We start from the raw sequence: 20,187 nt of genomic DNA, 5'->3' as shown, positions 1-20,187 counted from the left end.
ATAATGTGAAGAATTTGCTTTACAGTGCAGCCAACTGCAAGACATGTTGAACTTGTTTTGATACTTGATAACATTTCACTAATATCTGCACTAATTCATGTCAAGCATATTGATGTTTCACCTAAGAGACTGGAGGGCACTTTTTTGTTGTTGTTTTTTTTTTTTTACATCAACTAAGTGTGATTGAACTTTCCTATAGTCCACTTTTGGAATTGGGTTTAATTGTATTTTCTCTTCTATAGAGAATGTTAAATTATAGTCATGTTGTTTTAACTCTGGGTGATGGGCACCATATTTTGCAGGTAAGCAATCTGTCAGCCGTGTTGGTAACAATGGTTTAATTGCATGTGTTATTATTTGGCAAAAAAAATCGTTTATGTCATTTAAAATTTGGTGCTGAAAGGGTAAAGGTAAGGCAGGACTCCTCTGCTGACCTACTGTGGCAAAGCTTTTCAGAATATAGATAGAAAGCGAAATTGCAGACTCCAACACACCAACAGAAAGGCAGGAGAAAAAATTTCAATGTAGCGCAATGTCAACTTCACATTCTCTATTAAAAAGCTTACAACTAATACAATTTAAGTCTTATAACTAAACATAAATATTAACAGTTAATGACACTGTAGTTATCATAGATTATTCTGCACTCACTAAAATCTACTAGATATATCTACAAAGATTGTTCATCTCAAATTTTTCTAAAGGTATTTATAATCTTTGCACCTGTTATGATACCCTTCTTAGGTGTCTGAAAATCTAGCATTGTCAGGAAAGTGTTCTCAATCTATATACTATGATAACTTATGTATTTGAATCTGCCCTGTCTCTTACTTTGATTCTATACTTTGACTATAAGTTTGTTTTGAGCGTATTTATAGTTTCAGACTAATAGAACACAGTAGTTAAACTAGTCAAAATTATCATTGCAAACAAGTGTCAGTAATTTAATTGCATTAGTGACACTGACCTTAAATAACAATTGTGTTTCTTGTCACTCAGGCTCAATTCTCAGGCCAGACAAGAACTCCACACGCTCAAGCTCCCACAAATTCATCCAGCTGTCCTCCATTCAGTTTTCATGTTGGTCCGAGTCACAACCATTGCCACAGCCACTTCAAGACCTGTGTTAGCCCTGTTCATGCCCCTAAGCCACCCAGCAATGCTCGAGAGATAAAGATCAGGAAAACGGCAACAAAACGCCTAATCAAGTAAGTCCAGTCTTAAAGCTCATCAATGCAATTACATCTCATCTATGTTATCGTAATATTGTATAGCTGAAAGTTTAACAGATTCATCACACATTAGGTGACTCCACAAGCCCCTGCTTGTCAGAGACAGGGTTCATGGGATCAGTGAGTTCAACAGGACATGGTTAATGCTAATGAGAGTTAGAATATGTGTGTAGTGGAGTGCTCCCAGTCTTTTGGCCGCAGGGTGTATCTGCCTGTTCAGTAAACAACCTCATCACAGGCCTGATTCTGCCTGAACCGTAAACAGAATGTGGTTCATTGGAAGGGCCCAGGCTCAGAGCACTGTTTAAATCCTGTTTGGTTTGGAGATAAGCTGAAGCGCACAGAAGGGAAAATAAAAGGAAAGGGGAGAAACTGGGCTGAACTGCCAGCTATTTCCCCCTCTTCTTTTATGACTTTATTGCTACAACATCTGACAAAATTATACAAAAACAGCAAATCTTTGTGATAAAGGCAGATTGTTTGTTTAAAGCATGCTGTCGCAGAGGTGATGGGCTCTATACACTTATTTAGGGCATAAAAGTAAAGGATTGGAACAATTCTTAGTTTATGTTAAACCCATACACTGTCTCAGTCGTCCATTATCTAACTTTCCATTTCTCTGTATGACTTACAGTAATTCAACCCAGTCTTACAGGGCTGCTGTGGTTCAGTGTGGTTCAGAATAGCAGATAGCACTGAACAAATCCTTGCTCTGCTGACGTGTTATATTGAAGAGGGCAGGGGTTAGTAGCATAGGTTAGGATAGCCGGGTAGGTGCTGTGTTTGCTCGTGTGTGTGTGTGTGTGTTTCTTCCTGGCAGTTGCTGTGTTTACCCTCTGCATGTGGAATTCCAGAGCCCCCTCACACTCTCCTCCGTCCTGCATTTTTGTGGTCGACCAGTGTGACAGAGGAGAGTGTGGGAAAAACGGAAGCTTCAGGACCAAAAATGCACTGATGGAAACAATGAAAAGAAAGAATATAGAGAGCGGAGAAGAACAAATGACAGAGAAAAGTAGACTCTGAGCAGAAGAAAGGAGATGATTGTTTGCACAAAATGGTGGAATAATAAGTTGCTTCCCTTTCTTTTTTTGTACTCATTGTAGGGCAACTATAAACCTCTGTGACTGAGGCACAGCTGAAGTGCATCTCAGTATAGGCTAATCTGCTCCAACCTATAATGCAGTCACTGTGCTAGTTCTATTTCATGGTTTAGGTTCATCCAGCCCTCTAAAGCACCTTCTTCTAGCCAGCTGTTGTTTGATAAAAATTTACTTTTGCCTGCTTCTCCCACATGTAATAATCCAGTGATGATCACTGACAGTTGTTAGCTAAATTTTATTTTCATACAAGATTCCTCCACAGTCATCCTTTGTGAAAATGTGGACTTGTGTCCAGTGAATAGACACTGTGACTAATCAGTAATTTATTTTAATCAAGGATGAAGAGCTGTATAGGCCTTGCCAAAATGTATGGGTGACAGTGCCTCTGATTTTTGAGCTCAAGTTGCATGGAGTTCACTTACTTAAAGCAAATATACTTATTGGTGGTATCATACTCAGCAGGGCAGGGCCCTCAGGTCTATCAGCATATTGCTTGTTGCCAGCGTGAAGGGCTGCAATGACTCAAAGTGGTATGACTTCAGTAAAGGCTTTGAAAGGAGCAATTTGTAGGACAAATAAATTACCCTGTTTGGTATTTTGTTTGTAAGGTTTGGCTAGTTGCAGCTGTAACTACGGAAACGCAGACTGTCGTGTGGCATTACTAATAGGGTGACAATTACAGCAGCAACATTAATGTCAGCCTCACTGCAGCTTTCACACCCTATTAATCAGACACAACAGTAGTTATTTTCACAGGGTATTGTATACACATAGAAGCTGCCAAAAGTGTGTTTATAGTTAAACTTTATCCGCTTTGGTCAACCTGAGTAACATTAAGACATATTAGCAACAGTACCTGAATGCAAAAAAACCAAAGCTGCTGACAGTTATGTTATAAAAAGAAATTCAGCGCTCCATGAGTCTGCACATAATACAGGTTCAGATTTACTCCTCGCCTGGCTCCTGAGGTGAAAAAGTGAGACACTGTTGATGAAGAAAGTGATGTGAAGAGCCCTAAGGTCAAGTCTTTTTTTTTTCCCCCTCTCAATATGAAAGCGTTTACTTCCTCTAGAGGTATGCCACACTTTAAGTGGGCCAGTTCTATTTGTGGTTGTGTAATGGTATGAAAGAACAACTGTGCAGCCCCTTACAAGGAGGCAGTGTGTACCCTCATTACCTTGTTAATGCTCCTTTGGCAAGCTGCTGTTATGGGGCGAGAGGTTAATGCCAGCTAAGCTTTATTTATTGTTCCCTCTAACAAAATACTTAACAGATTTAATGTATAAGGTTACAGACATGTCTGTTCCTGCTCTATGCTTCCACACAATGTTTTTCTCTGTTAAAACACTACATTTGCTGTCTTATTATGTGAAAGGGTCTTTGTAATATGTCGTCTCTGATCACCGGACTTCTCTATTAAACTGTGTGAGATATTGCAATGTATATAATGCTGAATTCACTCTTTACCCATGCGAAAGTAATCGCCACAATATTCTTGCCAATGTGAAAATTACATCACTCAGGACATGGAGCAGGAATTTGCCCTTTTTTTGTCACAGTAGCTCATGAGAGGCACTTAGTAAATACTCAGTAAAACCCCCACTGCTTCCCCTGACTGCACCCACACACCCACTTCATGCACACATATGTGCAAACAAAAATAGTTAAATAGTATAATACTTTAAATAGTTAGAGATAGATAATAGAGATAGGTAGAAATAAACATAGTCAGACACAGTTTGTTACTGTATAACACCCTTATGTGAGGACCTTTTTGAGTCTTCATTGACATTTATCTTGTGCCTCATTAACAGGCAGACATCCTCAGAGAATTCAGCCAGTGGAGGCGTGTCCAGTGACCAACATGTGGTCCCTGAAGCAATCTGCAGTAAAACAGGTGGGTATAAATGATCATACTGTACATTGGCTGTTTGGTGCTGCAGGCTGCATGGGAGATGTTACACCCAGTCTATGCCAGCATTAGGCATAGTGGACATCCCCCAATGAGAACCAATAAACACAACTGGATATTTTTACCCAGGCCCTGCTTGCTCACTGGTGTGCAGGATGCCTAAACCTAATTTGTACACTAGAAGCCCTTGGAATTACCTGCATTTATAAATATGTTTTAAAATATGGTCAGATCGTCATTTAACTTGCAATAACAAGCAGAAGCAATCTGTTGTAACTAGTATTACACAAATCATATTGAATACTTACAGACACTCACAGTTTAAGTTGAAAAAGTTTGTGAACCCATTGGCTAATCGCATCAAAATGAAGACAAGTTGTGGAACATCGTAATTTAAGGTCTTTAGGGCCAGACAGCTTGCCATCATCAAGCGGTAAATTAAGTTTACCATTACTGGAAAATTTCAGAATGCCTGTTAGCAAGCTGAAGCTCAGAAGAAGTCGCACCATAAACATTTAAATGGCTTAGAAAAAACCTAAGCAGAACCAAAAATACTGTGAATTGACCTCAGAAAACCCATCACACCAGATATCCTAACAATGTGGCTGAGCAGAAACAGTCCTGTAAGGCACCAGAAATTTAAAATGGGTGTGTTCAATATTCTCATGAAAGATTATAATTGTCTTATTAGCTTAAATTCATTGTGTTTGTCTGTACTTGTAACTTAGATGAAGATAAGATCAGGTGCTATGACATGTTAATACAGAAAAGCATGTCCAAATGATTCACTAACGTTTTGCTTTGCACTGTAACACTTTATAACTGCTCTGGTTTGTCATAACGGCCACTAGTTAAATAGGGCAAGTGTATTTATTATGCTACAATGTTTGGTGCTTTTTTGTTTTGTTTTGTTTTTTACGTTGGAGCAACCAGAACAATGGTGTATAATGCTGTGTAATCATTGAGTTTACATGTGTCCAAGACTAAAGGATAAAAAGGCATAACTGTGATGACAACTCTTTTGTAATGAGGGACAGTAAAGGAACGTGTGTGGGCTTTTCTCATTTGTTGGCCATTCTTACAAAGTTTTAACTATAGGGCTTTTCCTTCGGCCAGAAGCTCAGTCCAGTTGTACCCCAGAAATGAATTCAGGAAGAAGGAAAATCAAGCTTACTTTGCTCAGTTTATTGCATTGTATGCAATTGTGGGTGCACTCACATGTGCTCTGTCATCCTGCCCTCTTTCCACAACTCTTTCCATTCTGAGTAAAGTGTTGAGCTTATTGCACAAACAGTGATATTAAGCAGTTTGCGCTTATGCACACATCAGTTGGTCTGATCAAGTTTTGTTTTCCATAGACTACAGTACATTAACATTAGCAAATCATACCATTCATCAAATTACGTGAGTGTCACAGATCAGCTTATTGGAAAAATACAAAAAATTGTATGTGTCTTCTACAGAAACATTGCTTTTTGCCCCCCCAAACACCAAAGGCTGGCTTAAGTTAACAGACATCTTAGAAACTCATCAATTACTGTAACTGGATCTGTTGGGAGCAGCTTCAGAATTTGTTGAATGCATTTTTCCATCATTCAGGACACAAAGGGTGGGGGAAATGCCTTTTAAAAAAAATCACATCACCAAAGCAGGGCAGGTTTAACCAAGCATTTCAAATGTAACAGGGAGTTCAACACATACTCACTTTGGTGTTTTAAGAGCGGGAGAAGGCTGTTATTAGAATGGGTACAGCCTTTGTTAAGCTTAGGAGTGCGCCAGGTCTTTCTGGCTGCCCAGTGTACCTTTGTAGCGAGATGACTGAGCACCCTTGATCGACTCTGACAGGGAGTTAGAGCGAATCCAAATGTAGAGCATTCTCTATGATCAGCTGTCAGCCAACATTAATCACACCCCCCCTTTATCTTTCTCTAGTGTGCTCTCTTAATCTCTTCCTCTCTTTGCTCACAACTCTCCCTTTATCCCCTGAAAACGTCTCCTGCTCACTCACCCTACGTCTGTTTCTTCTTTGTTAATTCTTGACATGAAATGAGGTGAAGAATTTGATGAGGAACTATCAAAGCTTACAAACGTAGATTATATGAACCACATGTGTTTTACAGTCTCCTGGAAGATTTTTTTTTGAACATTTTAAGAGCCTCACAGTTGGTGACTTTGTGGAGATCTATTGCTTTGAGTCTGAGAAGAAACTACATGCTGCATTTGTGCCTGTTTAATGTGGGTCTGATCATGTCAGGGTGGATAGTTCAGGCCTTTCTAGGTCCAAATAAGACTGTGTGGTGCCTTTTTTCTAATTAAAGGTAATTGTTGGGTTTCTTCCTCTCTTCAGATGTATTATGTAAGTTATTAGGTGTTTGATTCTGAGCAGTTAATGAATTACTTTCTTAAAGTGGCATGGCAGGCTTTTGAATGTCCCTGAGTGTAAGTGCAAGTAACAAGCTACAAACTGATTATACAGTTATTCTGTTACACTCGTTTGCACTTCAGGTTTAATTTACCATTGTAACAAACTATAGACATTATGCTGTACCTTTTTAGTTTTAGTCATTTGGTGTAGGGAATATTGCGCCTTTATCTTTCTATTGCTGAGCTAGAGGAAGCTGCTTCCAGCGGTCATGTCGTCGGATTGGAAGACTGAGCGATGTTTTCGTCTTCCAGCTCTGTCAGGCCCCACAGTGTAAAAGAGTACCAAAATAAACAGGGTGTGCAGAGAGGGAATGAAAAGGAATAGTGTTAGGGAGCACAAACACAGCAGCTCTAACTGTCCTAGGAATGCCTTTTCTACTGGGTACCTGGACGTGTTCCGTCCGATAGGATGAGGGGTTGAGAGTGAGCAGACATCTAGACAGAAGGCTTAGCACTGAGCTGACTGAACAAAACTACTTGTAACCATCTTAACCAAAAACAATAAAAGATCAATCTAATGTTCGGTGGTAGTGTTTTTGCGACTCCTCTGAACTCTTTCATGTCTAACATAAACAGTTCTGTGTGTACTCCTGGGCAAGATCAGTGACTGGCTTGTCATCTCTTACTAATTTGTCTTTCATCTGTTGCTCTCCAGGTCTTTCTCTGTACTGCAAGGGCCAGGAGCTCAGTCACAGATGACATGAAGGCAACCAGAGACACATCCTGCCACTGCCACTCTGCCGGCCTGACAGGTGTCTCTGCATGTAACCACATCCTCCTCACGGAGAGGTTTTCTGGAAAAGGACAACAGCAACAGATGAAAGCATGCCAGACATTGAATAGGGTCCTATTAATTTCTCTATCATATAGCCACAGATATGTGAGAGGATAGTCTGCCAAGCCAGGAATGCCCAGCTTTGACGCAGGTTGGGATTTTGTTGCGCAGCTAAACATTAGACGACTCACACCACCCTCCCCTCTTCGCCTTTGGCTACATTCAGTCAATACCCCAACAGTTGCCTGCCCTCATTCTGCCCATGCTACTGATGCCACAGAATATTGTCTTTGACAGATAGCCTTCAGCAAATGGTTCTTCAAGTCCCATGTGTATTTTATCAATGTTGATTGAATGCTTCATTCTTTGCATATGCTTTGGCCTTTGCACCGCTCGTCATTCATATTGATTTTCATCCTAAAAACACTTTATATGTGGTGTTTGGTAATAAAACATTTTTTACAGGTATTGGTGACATTGGCAGCTTCTCATCTTATTGCAATGAATGGTGAGCATGCAAAGAAGTTTCTTCATGTGTGGCATCTGGCTTTAGGACCCTCCCAATTTACTGTGCTTGCTGTTAGCAAGATTGTTGCCAAATTATAATCTGTGGCCATTGCCTCAGGACATGTTAACTCCTAGCATCCCTTGCTTGTAGGCTTGAAAGGAAGATGCTGAATTATAGAGCCTTGATTGGTTGCTGCCTTGTTCCCTGTTTACAAGGATGATGTAACATTGGTACAGGAATGTTTTATATAGTTTGCTTGTGGTTGTTACTGTAAACTATGTAGATGTTGTTTTCTTTGGTTGGATCAAACTTAATATTTTTGGTTTATTTAGTAAGTTATTGTGTTTTTGTGTCAGTTATATTTATTGTACATTCTCCACCAAAAGGCATTTTTGGTCATTTCTGTAGCTTGAAGCCTAATATAAAGAGGAATTATGGTTTTCCACAGCTTTTCCTATGATGAAGGTTAAGGCTGAAGACTAATATCTGTGTATATTTTGTTGCTTGGGACCAATTACTGAGTTCTCTCAGGGCATGTTAATAGAGTGAAACATCTTTGTTATATGTCAGTAGATGCAGCATATGTATATGACAACAGTCAGAAATACTTGAATCTCATGCATGCATTTGTCATATCAACTAATTATCAACAAAGTGATTTTGCACAGATTGTAATGTTCAATGCAGGACAGCAGAGCTGGTTTTATTACACTTAATGGTATTGGATTTTTTTGTAGTGTTTTATGTTGAACCTCATGTTGTAAATTTACCACCATTCAAAGCAATGCATGCTGTATTAGAAGAATCCAACAGTAGGATCCAAGTCAGTGTGTATAATCTACTTTGGTGATACAACATAGTTTACAGTCTGATAATCCAATCTGCTTTGTTCCTGATGGTTTACAGCACACATGCATGGGAATGTAAATATTCTTGGAATCACTTTGTAGCAAACAACATTGATATGAATACCTACAACACATGCTGATCATGTCAGAAAATGTATTGTTTTACCACACATACTTTACACTGGACGTTATCAGTCACTTTGGTACTTGAAATGTACCCTATTACCCTTTAAAATACTCAACAAAAACTCAACAATGATGAAAATAGAACAATTCGATCCAACTGTCAATTTTTTAATTAAAAAAAGTGTTTCCAGGAGTAATAAGAAAAACATTTACAGTTTGTGATCTAGTTAAGTGTTCACTTAGTGACATACATTGTCTCGTACAACAGAAAGGCTTCACTTTCAATCAAAACAATCCCTGGGATCACCATCCTGTTGCATTACAGAGGTAAACATAACCATGGAAATACTACTTTGAAATAAAGGTTGGTTTTCCAGCATGTTTTCTTTTTTTCTTCTTCCTAACATAATTTTAATATAACAGCATTTAATCCTAAATAAACAGTGTAGGGAGCTGTGGTGTGTACAGCATCAGTTTCCAGCTTGGACATTCAAAGGTTCAAAGGCGTCCTGTGAATCAGGGCTAAGGGGTTGGGCTTGTGGTACATGTTTATCCCACCCTCTTATGTGTATTGCTGTCATGCTGACTTCAGTCTGCATTCCCAGTCTTTTATTTCTTTTAACTGCAATTATTTTATGTCCTTGAGAGTGGTGATATCAAGACGATTTGTTCTGCTCCTCTCATTGGAAACGTTTTTGATTACCACATGCCACAAAACACTGAGGTACAGGCTGTTTAAAATGCTGGAAATGGACACAACACGAAAACACTGATGTCAAAAGGTGATTGCTGAAGGTCAACAAAGAGGTCTGATGTGCTTGAGAGTGCCGTTAGTGGAGTGGAGTTTGAAGAATCTTCAAAGAAAATGCTGCCAATGATTGTGAGCAGAATGGTGGATTGAATTTTTGTTTGTCATTAGTGAGCTCAAGCAAGACTGAAGCAGAGGGAAGAGGTACTCATGGAGGACAAGCTGTACTGTGCCCTCTCTAAACACTCATACCCGCTCCTGAGTAGTACTGGGAGCTATAACATCCCATGTCTCTTGCTGGGCCCTGAAGGCCTGAGGTTTAGCTGCACTTGCAGGACTTGACAACCATGTTAGAAAGCTGCTCAACTTTCGGGGAGCGGCCCACATAGTAAAGGATGGTGAGGGGCTCCAAGTCCTGAGGAACACAGCAGGGTGAGGCTGATGCTTCGGGGTTTAAGGTGTTGTAGAGGCTCAGCAGCTGTAAGAAAGAGAAGAGATCAGTAAACATATCTCCCACACAGATTAATGATTTTAATGTCCTGCTGCATTTTGTCTCACCGAGCTGTGGGTGGTATCTGCACTACGTAGGTAAGGACAGGGTCCCGAGCAGAAGTTGGCATAGTACCCTTCGGGCTGATGTATCCACCTCCAACCCAAATCCTGACGAAAGTTAATATATAGTGGTCGCACACAGCAGTTCTCCTCATAATTGCTACAAACATGAGAAGACAGAGAAAAACACTCTTCATTTCACACACAATTTTTAAGAGTTGTAAACATTTTCCTCCCTAGTTCCTCACAGCCAGAGGTGAGAGAAAAGTTCAGAAATTCCACTCTTAGGTGTGCCCTTATTTTTTTCCTTCTTGGAGTCAGCCCAGGTGTCTTTGATTCTGCCTGTCAGCCTGACAGAGGAAATCCAGACCCGAGGAGACAGCGTGTTAATTTGCTAGTACTGGGACAAATCCCGACTTGTATTATATAATACCTCTATCATGCTCGTCTGGGTGATTAACAAGCTAATTCTATGCGTTCTGTGCCGATTTCTTTTCTGACATCCGTTAGATATGTGACAGCAGCAGCATTCCCATTTCATGTTGTGTTGGCTGGCATGCTGTTTTAGGTGCAATCTTTCACCTAGCACAGCCAGAATAATTATTTTAGAAAGTTAAAGACTACGTGAAATAACAAAAAAGATATCCAGGGCAAGAAAAATTGCCTTACTTGAAGCAGTAATTGGTGTCAAGTGCCCGCTTGCGCCTGCGGGAAGAGGACTGGGCATCTAGCCTGTGGGGCGGGATCATCATCAGAATGAGGTGGGGGTAGAGCTGCTCCTTTGGTTTTTTCGCACGACTCAGATCATCATAGTCTGTTTCTATACCAGGGGAAGTGAGTCAGTTAGTCCGGAGAATACCAAGAAAGAAATGCACAAAACATAGCTAAACCTTAATCAGTGTAGTGTGTTTAACTTTTACTGATGGACAGTATAATCTCCAGGCCAGGTTCCATTCATTTCTTTCTTCTTTATTAACACTGGTCCTTTTAACTTCCTGCTTTCCTCCATTCTTCTCTCTGGGCTTGTGTCTGCTCATCCAATCTACCCCTGATAGCTAAAGCAGTGGATATCTCAAAAGAGATGCTGCTGCTGGATATGTACGCCCTTATTTAATTTGGGGCCAAATGTCTGAGTGCCGTGGCAGCACATTCCTTGTGGCCAAGCCAGTCGGGAGTGTTCCCAGGACTGAGGGCCTGGGGGCCCCAGTGCTAAGTGAGATTCCAGATCAATTGTATTCCCATGCTCCGTGTCTCTCTGTTCCTCTTAGAACGGAAACCCATTATCTCAACAAAAGACCTCAAAGAATATAGCTTCTAGTGGAACATGTTGGTGACTGAATTGAAGTGTTTTTTTAGACCAGGTTTATAAAAAAAAGACTTGTGACAGTTATTGTAGTGTAACCAGGTTGTCCTACATCCTAAGATGTATTATAGTAGAACACACCCTGCATAGGGACTAACTAGTACTCAAAATCAGTGCCCCAGCTAACTTTAATCTGGCAGTAAATGTAATAATACAAAAAGGTCTGTTGATCCTTTTGAGTCAGGGTAAGAAAATAAAAAGAGGCAAGAAAATACGGAATTGTCATGCAATTCCCTGCTATTTGTGGAGTACAATCTGCCAACATGACTACACCAGATGAGGCATCCCATAAAAGCCTAAAGAGTTTTATAGGACCATAGTAAACATCAAAAGAAAACCTAACGACCAGCCAATGTATGCTAGTAATCACTGATAACTCATAATCAAAATCAAGAAAATTACAAACTTAAAGTGGAACCCAAAACAGGCCTCTTTTATCAACTGGTTCTGAGACCCAGTAATGTAAATCATCCTAAAACCAGCACTACCTAATAGCACTAATCAGAATAAACAAACATGAGATAGCTATCTGGAACATTAGACAAATCAAACAATTTAAACAAACTAAATTGTTATCTGGCTCTTGGTCTTGAATACAAACTGCTAGACCATCACTGTAAGAGCCCAAAGCAGAGACTAATCCTGACAAAAGACACACCAAACATCCACAGGTACAACAACACAAATATCTTGGAAACCTACAAAAAATGAATACATGGTGAAAGAGATTGAGCGCCAGATTCAGATGAAGGGGCAAATGGGGCATATTTAATTAGAATGGAGATGCCAAAGATTTAGTGCTCTCCAGTTTTACAAAAAAATGTAAAGCAACAGACAGCTGCTAGTTAGAAATCTTAATTTCTCAATAAGGAATCAAATGCAATCCTACCCTTGAATTTGACCTCTAGCACTTCATTGGCATTCTCAATAATGTCCCCATTAGGCCTAAAAGTGTGGCAGGGACAATGCACGCTGATCTCAAGGCCAAGATTGGTCTCTGGGGGAAACAAGAGCAGAGGAATGAAAGAAAATGACAAGAAAATGATTTTCATTCAGACTAATACCCTTAATTTCAAATGAACTATGCCCCTTTAGAAGAATATCTAATAAGGTGTGATGCAAGGAAACCTGGAGGTGTCCCACTCACGTCGGTACATCAGCCACTCCCTTACTGTCTCTGTGACATCAAAAGAGACCCACTCAGGCGTTCCTTTGGTCAGGACATTCTTGCCCCCAATGTAGCGCTGTTTGGCTTTGGGGTCGTCTTTCTGGAGGATCTGTGGGGAAAGATGAAAATGTGGCCCAGCTGCGTAAACTCTCTCTTTCATGCACACATACACAGAACCAGAGCTGTCTGTCTGAGCCAGACTCTCCAGGATGCCTTGGGCCAAATGTCTACTCTTCATGGAAAAAGTGACTCCCTGTGTTGATATCCCCATTTTGCAAGTTAATGCCTGCGTGTTACCCTTCTGCCAATGAGAACCTGGCCGTCCTTCACATCGGCAGTTCAAACTTTTGCTGAGCTCCCAGATGCACTGTCACAGCTTAGAAAGCAGGTTTGCAGGTAGCATTGTATCCATTCATGTCCTCAATGTATAATGATATTTAGGCTCCAGTTCAACAGAGCATTTCAGACATTTTTATCTACAGCAGCACTTTTTTTTTTTTTTTTACCAAAGGTGTTTATCTGTAGTGAGAAATGCTTGTGTTTGAGTGGTGGGTATGAGTACTTAGCCCCACAGCGGGGCTATCAATAACCAGATTCCTGAACACTGTCAGTTATAATCTGGCTTCCTGTGGGAATGAGGGGCCTGAGGACTGCCAGCATCAGCCCTCTGCCAATCAGCTCCAGCCTAAAAAGTGTGGGGGCGAGTGAGCGGCTCCATTTACTCCCCCAGTGGGTGATCCTGCCCCTATCTCCTCCCAGGCCCCTGGAAACAATCTATGGGCCTGACACTCTGCAGTCAGTGCTGGCCAGAGCCTTGCCTCAGAGGTGGTATGCAGTCCGGAGACGCTTGTCTCCCTGGCAGGAAATGTTGGAACCTGATCATTACTCCTAGTCTCTCACGGGAGATTAATGAGGAAACTGAAAAAAAAAAAAACTTCCCACCCCACACTCAGGCATGCAATAGATGTAAGCTTTAGAGCACATCGCTCATAAACCACAAGATTCTGATGAAGATCTTGAAATCCCCTGTTGAAAGTATAATGCTTTACTTGATCTCTTAAAGATGGACAACTGCTTTGAGAGTGACAGCTACAGAAAAAGAACCTGCTGAATGATAATCTAGGGTTTCTTAAAGACTGCTGTGCAAGCTTTTCAATTTTTTATGTGGAATCCATGCGTGACTATGCGCACATGGAATACTGATTTGCTCATGAAAAGGGGAGAGAGGGAGTCGTACATATAATATAAATGTTTTCATCTTTTTCAATGATCTATGCCGGTCTGCTGAGAGAAATAGTGAACATGAACCCACCTGCTCTCTGCTAACAGTGGAAACAAATGGTCAGTTCACACACCTGGTAGAGCTCAATCCTCTGCTCGTTTTTCTTGGCACCCAGGTTGGGGATCCGCAAGGCTCGAAACTCGGCCCGGAACAGGTTGGAAGAATTCTTCTCCATGGTCGAGACATTAAAGCGGAAAACCCTGGAGGTGATACCCTTCGGGCAGTAGGGGAGGTCATCTGCAGGTAAAATGATAATCATGACTCAACAGTGGCTTTGAAGATGTTATGGAATAGATTCCTTTAAAGAATCTGATTGGAACTCTCATTGTTTCTTTTAACAGAATCAATTTAGGCTCATATCATTCTATCAAAGCCAAAGTTTCCTTTACATGGCTGTTTACCATCTGATTATTGATAAGGTTGCTGCAGAGGATTTCCCTCTATGAGCTCAGATAGATTACAGATGAAAACAACTTTTATTTCTTTTAACTATTTCAAGTCCATTCCATGGAACCATTACCACAAACCATCTGCTTATGCTTTGTGCGTTCCGAGTTAGCAACAAGTTGAAGTCATAAAATGAAAAACAAATGTCTCATGTGGTGGTGGAGCAGCCTGCAGTGGGACAGCAGCATGCTCCTCCTCCCACCAGCTCTGGAGCCCAACAGGTGCTCCGAGGGCTCAGACAAAAGCCAAGTATTCCCTGGAACCAAGAGGCTGAGCTGGGAACATGTGGCCTCACGTGCTGGAGCAAACAGTACCTGAGAAACCACTGAGGAGAGGGATTCCAAGTACATGCCTGACAATCAATAACCTGTTGTATACAGTTTACGGTTTGTGTGATTGTATACTGACCTTTAGCCAAATCGGCTAAATAAACAGCCACATTGTGATTCTATCTGAAAAGCTTCCTGTTGTACTGAGGCCTTTCCTCCTTTTATACCATTATATCATTGAACAGTTTATTATTTTAACAGGCCAAGCACATGCAGTGTTGAGCAAAACAAGCACATAGCAAACTTTTATGAGCCAAGTGGAAACAGTCATTTACAGCCAAGCCGTAGCTAATTTATTACCCAAGCTTAAGCTTTATTACCAGGCCTCAGATTTGATGATGGTTGAATAGGGCATTGCACCTTTAGCTGATTTGCACCTCAGGCTGTTTCAGGACAAATGAAAATGAAAAAGAAGTTTTAGTCCAGTTGTTTCTGTGTCACGCAAAAGGAACTTGCACATCTCCAAGTATCTGTACTTCATTTGACCCATAATCCTATTTCAGTGTCCTCCCATTCATTATGTGATATTTCCACAAAGGTTTTTTCAACTTTCCCCATTTATAGGTGACCTTTTAAGCATTGATACCAAGCCAGATATCTGTCCAGTGTTTCCACACAATCTATATGGAGGAAATCTCAGTAGCATTTTCCTCCCCCACACTCACTGCTTCATCTTCCCTCCCCACCTCTGACTCCCCCACAGTAGGTGGAAAGCCCCACTTTGAGGGGAGATTTGAAATTCTAATCAAGTCTTTGGTTTCCTTTTGAATTACCTCATTTTTCCCATTGCATTGGTTTTAGGTGGATTTCACATTATGGCCTATTTTTGCCAAGGGTCTGAAAGGTAATTTGTTCCATGTTGGTGAGCAGAGGGGATTGCTTGTATAATTAAAATGAAATACATTCAGTAATTTTCTGACCCCAACAATTCTAGACATTAGTTATTAAAACAAAGTGTAGGGATGCTGACATAAGTTTGACCCGTAAACTATTTCAAGCAGCACAAATTGTGCCAATAAGATTATTCTGAGTTTAATTTGTACTGTTAAACCCAAACAGAATAAAAGATTATGTGTTTTTAGTGTTAATTACTAGATTTAAAAAAAAAAACATTCTCTATATTTTATATGCTGTGGAAGAAAACAAATTCCTAACTGTAAACCAGTTATGACCACTGATTTCGTTAAACTTCACACTGGTATTAAAAGTGATTCTAAATAGAGAATTGAATTTTATTGTAGGACATTCTCATTAACATGCTCGCAAAACAGCATTTATAGCAGGTATAAACCCTGAACACTGAAATTACGCCCAGGGGATCTCATTTTCATATTAGCACTCAATTAATTGATGAATTAGATGTCCTAAGAAAGAGGCATTTGGTGGTTAAGTTGCACAGAAGGTCTGGAGACAGATGTTTGAATGACTCTGCTGCAATGCTTCTCATAGTTTGCCTCACCCAGATGCTACCAACTACACCTCACACCTTGACACATGCTCAACTTCTTCTTTCTCGGTCCCCTCATAATAATAATAATAATAATAATAATAATGATGATAATAATAATAATAATAATAATAATAAACAGGAATAACCTCTTCATGCCCTTTTGCTTAGAGGCTTTTCTGTGATGTCAATCTCTCCAGAGCTTGTGGAGTTAAACAAAGGAAATAGGAAGCACAAGGCAGGTGCTAGCCAGCTGCTGAGGTGTCTAGATTTCATAAAAGACAACAGACATTTCTTTGGAAATGTATTTGTTTGAGTGCTCTATTATCCACTTAAATTGCAGCATCTGGAATTGGAATTGGTTTGCAGTTTGCTCCTATGGGAAAGTTTAATTTCCATTTACTAATTACCTGGGAAATTAAAAGAGAGAAAAGTCAAATTTCTTTACTTCTTTTCTTAGACACTGACTATAGGCCGCTACAGCAGATGAGATAATGTAGTGAAGCTCTGTACTGGAGAAAAACAACCTTTTTTCCACTTGATTAAGGATGAGGAAGTGAAAATGGTTAAGGCACATGAGTTAGTGTGGGATGAGGGGGGGGTGCTTTTTTTTTGGGAGCTGACCAAAGACCACTGTCTCTGTTTTTTCAGATGACATCATCTTTCTACTATCCCATATATCAGATACCCTGCTGTCCTCAGCGCCAATCCTTGTTTTCACTGATCCAACAGTGAGTCAATGATTGGTTTGAAATTTCACTGAAACTGCATGCTTCAGTGTGCAAGGCTTGATCTCTCAAATTTTAACCTGTAAGCTGTATTATAACAATGCCACAAGGCCATTTCTTCAGTTTATTTTTTAAATAAATCTATCCCAGAAAAGGGGGTACTTTTAAGGGAAATTTAGGGGAATTTATACCGATTGCCAAGTCTCAATTATGCTTTGTCTAGTTAGAAAAAAATGGCAAATGCCTTAATTTGCTTTAGTGTCTAGAAAAGTAGTCTAAAGCAAGTCGGGCATTCGAGTAGGAGAGAAAAGTTTCTGTTTAACTTTTTAACTGCGCATGAAAAAAAGCTATATTTGACTATATTTCCAAACAGTCCCACCTTCCAAAAACAGTGAATGTAAAACTCATTATATCCAACAGGAATGAAAGTGAAATGGACTGTAAAATGATCAAGGTGACAGACATTGTGTTCCTACATACTGCAACATGCCCCGCACTCATTAAATTACTTAATAGACAGGGACAGACTGTGCTAATTAATAAATGCTGGCACCCTCTGGTAGTTTCACTAATATTCTATACTTGCACTAGCTGTAAATCAGTATGGTCAGTACTAAGTCAAGTTTGGGTCTTGTATTATCACCTACAGCATGGCCTACTGTATGAGATCAGCATGATGTGTCCTGGGCACCTGGCCATTCCTGATCCCACTCCTTAGACCTCTGTTTGCTTTGGGAGCTCAGCCTACCTCTGACCAGTGGATAAACCCCGTGCTGTGTATTTTGAATGTCAGAAACACTTTGTGGGACCTGTGAAATGGATTTGATTCAGGACTTAAGCTGGAACCGGCAGAGGCTCTGCTTTGTATCAGAGCACAGCACAAACACCTGTTGATTTCAGGATAGTAACAGAAAGCATTAGCTGGCCTCTGACCGTGAAAAGACACAAATCCAACTCATTCACATGCTCAGTAAGCTTCTGTTTCTGATATCTGGGTGAATTAATGGACCATAGTTTATGCCGGAAATACCACTATGGATGAACAAGGGAATTAGATCATGACATTAAGCTACTAAGCCCCTCACTCTAAGAAAAAAATAGTGGAAGAAGAAGTGAGGGAGTCCTAACAGTGGTTGAAGAATATTGGGAAACTCATAACCAGAAAATGGGAATGAGGTATTGGATCTGGCAATAAATATTAGACTTAACTGCCTGAGAATTTTCCCTGCTTAGGAATGTGTCAGACTTAGGCTGGGGTTCCCATGGCTTGTGCGTGCTGGCTGCGATGAGGAGCACTTTCAGCCAGAGACTGATCACAGTCAAGTGCTCCACAGAACGCCACAGGAGGTACTTTCTCCCAGTGGCCATGAAACTGTTCAACTCGTCCCTCTTCTGTAAAAAGGAGGGATTAAATGGTCAAAATGGAAAAATAGTATTTATTTTATTTCATTTAGTATTTGTATTTCATTTACGTTTACTTCTCCAGCTCGTTTTTGTTTTTTCTTACTTACTGATCAGTAGTTGTTTACTTGTACTTGTTTATTGCCCTGGTTTGGTGGAAGTATTTGTCTTTCTTTTCTACTTTTCACGTGGAGAGCAGCTGTAATAAGGCAACACAATTTCCCTATGGGATCAATGAAGTAGTTTGAATCTTGAATCATCGGTGTGAGGTATGTATGAGGAATGATGCTCACTCCAATTAAAGTGTTTACTTTGCCCTCTCCCCCGCGTCCCGCTCCACAGCTCACAAGCGCGTCTGTGCGTGAAGACTGCACACCCACAATTGGACTTAGGAGCAGCTGGATAAAATTGGATCCCTATTTTTGACATCGTTACATCGCGTATAATAATTTTGTATAGTAGCTAGATGTTGTTTTTTTTTTAATTCATTGATCTTAAATAGATCTGCGCAAGGGACTTGACAAAAATTCCAAATAATCTGAATCAAGTATGGGCATCTGCTTCTTGCCAATCACAAATAATTACGCGACTCCATATGTTTTTATCACCACTTACAAAAAAGAGACGATTTTTAGTTAATTGGGTGAGTAGGGAAGTTGCACAGAAACACTTGAACAAACATGTTCCAAAACACGAGACTTACTGTTCTCAGGCGGACCATTGATCATGTTGAACTTGTAAATCTCTTTGGCATAGTACTCAGTCTCCGTGTTATCCTGTCCACAACTCTGCTGCCGGTCCCTCCCCAGCTCCTCTATGAGTTCCTTGGTGCTGTTATAAAGGGCCAGAACCGGATACGGTACTTGACTTGGACCTGTTGTTTGAGGCGGGCTGGTCAGTCGGAGTTTGCTGAGGATCTGTCCCCGAACCGCCTCCACTCTCTTCTTCTTTATGTGGTCGATGTCCACAGTGGTGCAAGTGGATAGCGACAAAGTCATTGTCACACAATTTGAGAGCAGGAAAAACAGAATTGCCTTGCCCAGATTCATATTTCACTCTGCATTCATTCACACCCGAGGCTTGTCAAGTAAGTTTAAGGGCAAACAAACAACAAAAATTAATTCCGATTTGAGCAAAATCCCTTTTCTCTTTTCATTCAGGTCGTGAGTGAGTTCTGTTCCTGAAGAAATGCCATTTTCTCAAGTGCTATGTCATCTTTGCAAAATGCGCGTTTGCACGACAGCAAATCCGCGTCATTTTGGAAAAGAATCTCAACTCTTCATCAAAACAATTGATCCTACTCTTCATTCCCCTTAAGCTCATGCAAACATCTCTTCCCCTCTTCTTTAGTTTACAGGGCACCAAAGTTTCCCCACTGCATTGAGATCTTTCCATCCACTTGTGCGTTTGGAGTCAGTGCGCCTCTCTGCTACCTCCCTGCAGTGCAGCCTCAAACACACGAATGCGTTCCACTTTCTCTCAAACTTTATACCCACACGCTGTGACGTTTTCTGAGGGAGGGGCTGCAAGTTACAGCCTGTGCTCGGACAATAAAACCTATTCTACACTGAGGGCGTTTAATAAGGTTTTTCATTTTGTATTGTCGAAGCTGCTTTTGGATCAAACTTTAATAGGTGCGTAATTTTGGGCAACGTAATTTCACAAGAGGGAGTTATATAGAAAATAAGAAAATCACAGTCTATTCATTACATTGATATGTCAAGGAAATTGATCCTTTGTTTTCCGTCTACTATTGGAGAAAAACAACGTAATTTAGATTGTGATAATAAATGTCGT

General features: G+C 40.5%; 2 protein-coding genes across 11 annotated transcripts in view; one reads left to right on the top strand and one right to left on the bottom strand.

Moving 5' to 3' along the window:
* ttll5 (tubulin tyrosine ligase-like family, member 5) overlaps positions 1 to 9,304 on the top strand; it is a 44,056-nt gene extending 34,752 nt beyond the window's left edge. For all 10 annotated transcript variants that reach the window (XM_067479903.1, XM_067479906.1, XM_067479901.1 and 7 more), the window contains 3 exons: positions 1,000 to 1,208; positions 4,147 to 4,229; positions 7,324 to 9,304. In XM_067479903.1, the coding sequence (XP_067336004.1) occupies positions 1,000 to 1,208; positions 4,147 to 4,229; positions 7,324 to 7,367 (336 nt within the window). In that variant the 3' untranslated portion in view covers positions 7,368 to 9,304. The remainder of the gene's footprint in view (positions 1 to 999; positions 1,209 to 4,146; positions 4,230 to 7,323) is intronic.
* Positions 9,078 to 19,863, bottom strand: tgfb3 (transforming growth factor, beta 3). The gene is made up of 7 exons (XM_067479915.1): positions 19,094 to 19,863; positions 14,112 to 14,275; positions 12,736 to 12,865; positions 12,478 to 12,585; positions 10,895 to 11,045; positions 10,232 to 10,385; positions 9,078 to 10,151 (listed from the first exon to the last, which is right to left on the bottom strand). Exons 1-7 carry the CDS (start codon positions 19,437 to 19,439, stop codon positions 9,993 to 9,995), a joined length of 1,212 nt encoding a protein of 403 aa, XP_067336016.1. The 5' UTR covers positions 19,440 to 19,863; the 3' UTR covers positions 9,078 to 9,992.
* Positions 19,864 to 20,187: the final 324 nt, after the last annotated feature.

Source organism: Channa argus, chromosome 16 (assembly GCF_033026475.1).
Source record: "Channa argus isolate prfri chromosome 16, Channa argus male v1.0, whole genome shotgun sequence".
NCBI lineage: Eukaryota > Metazoa > Chordata > Actinopteri > Anabantiformes > Channidae > Channa > Channa argus.
Note: the sequence above shows the minus strand (reverse complement) of the source record. Positions and strands in the feature narration are given on the sequence as shown.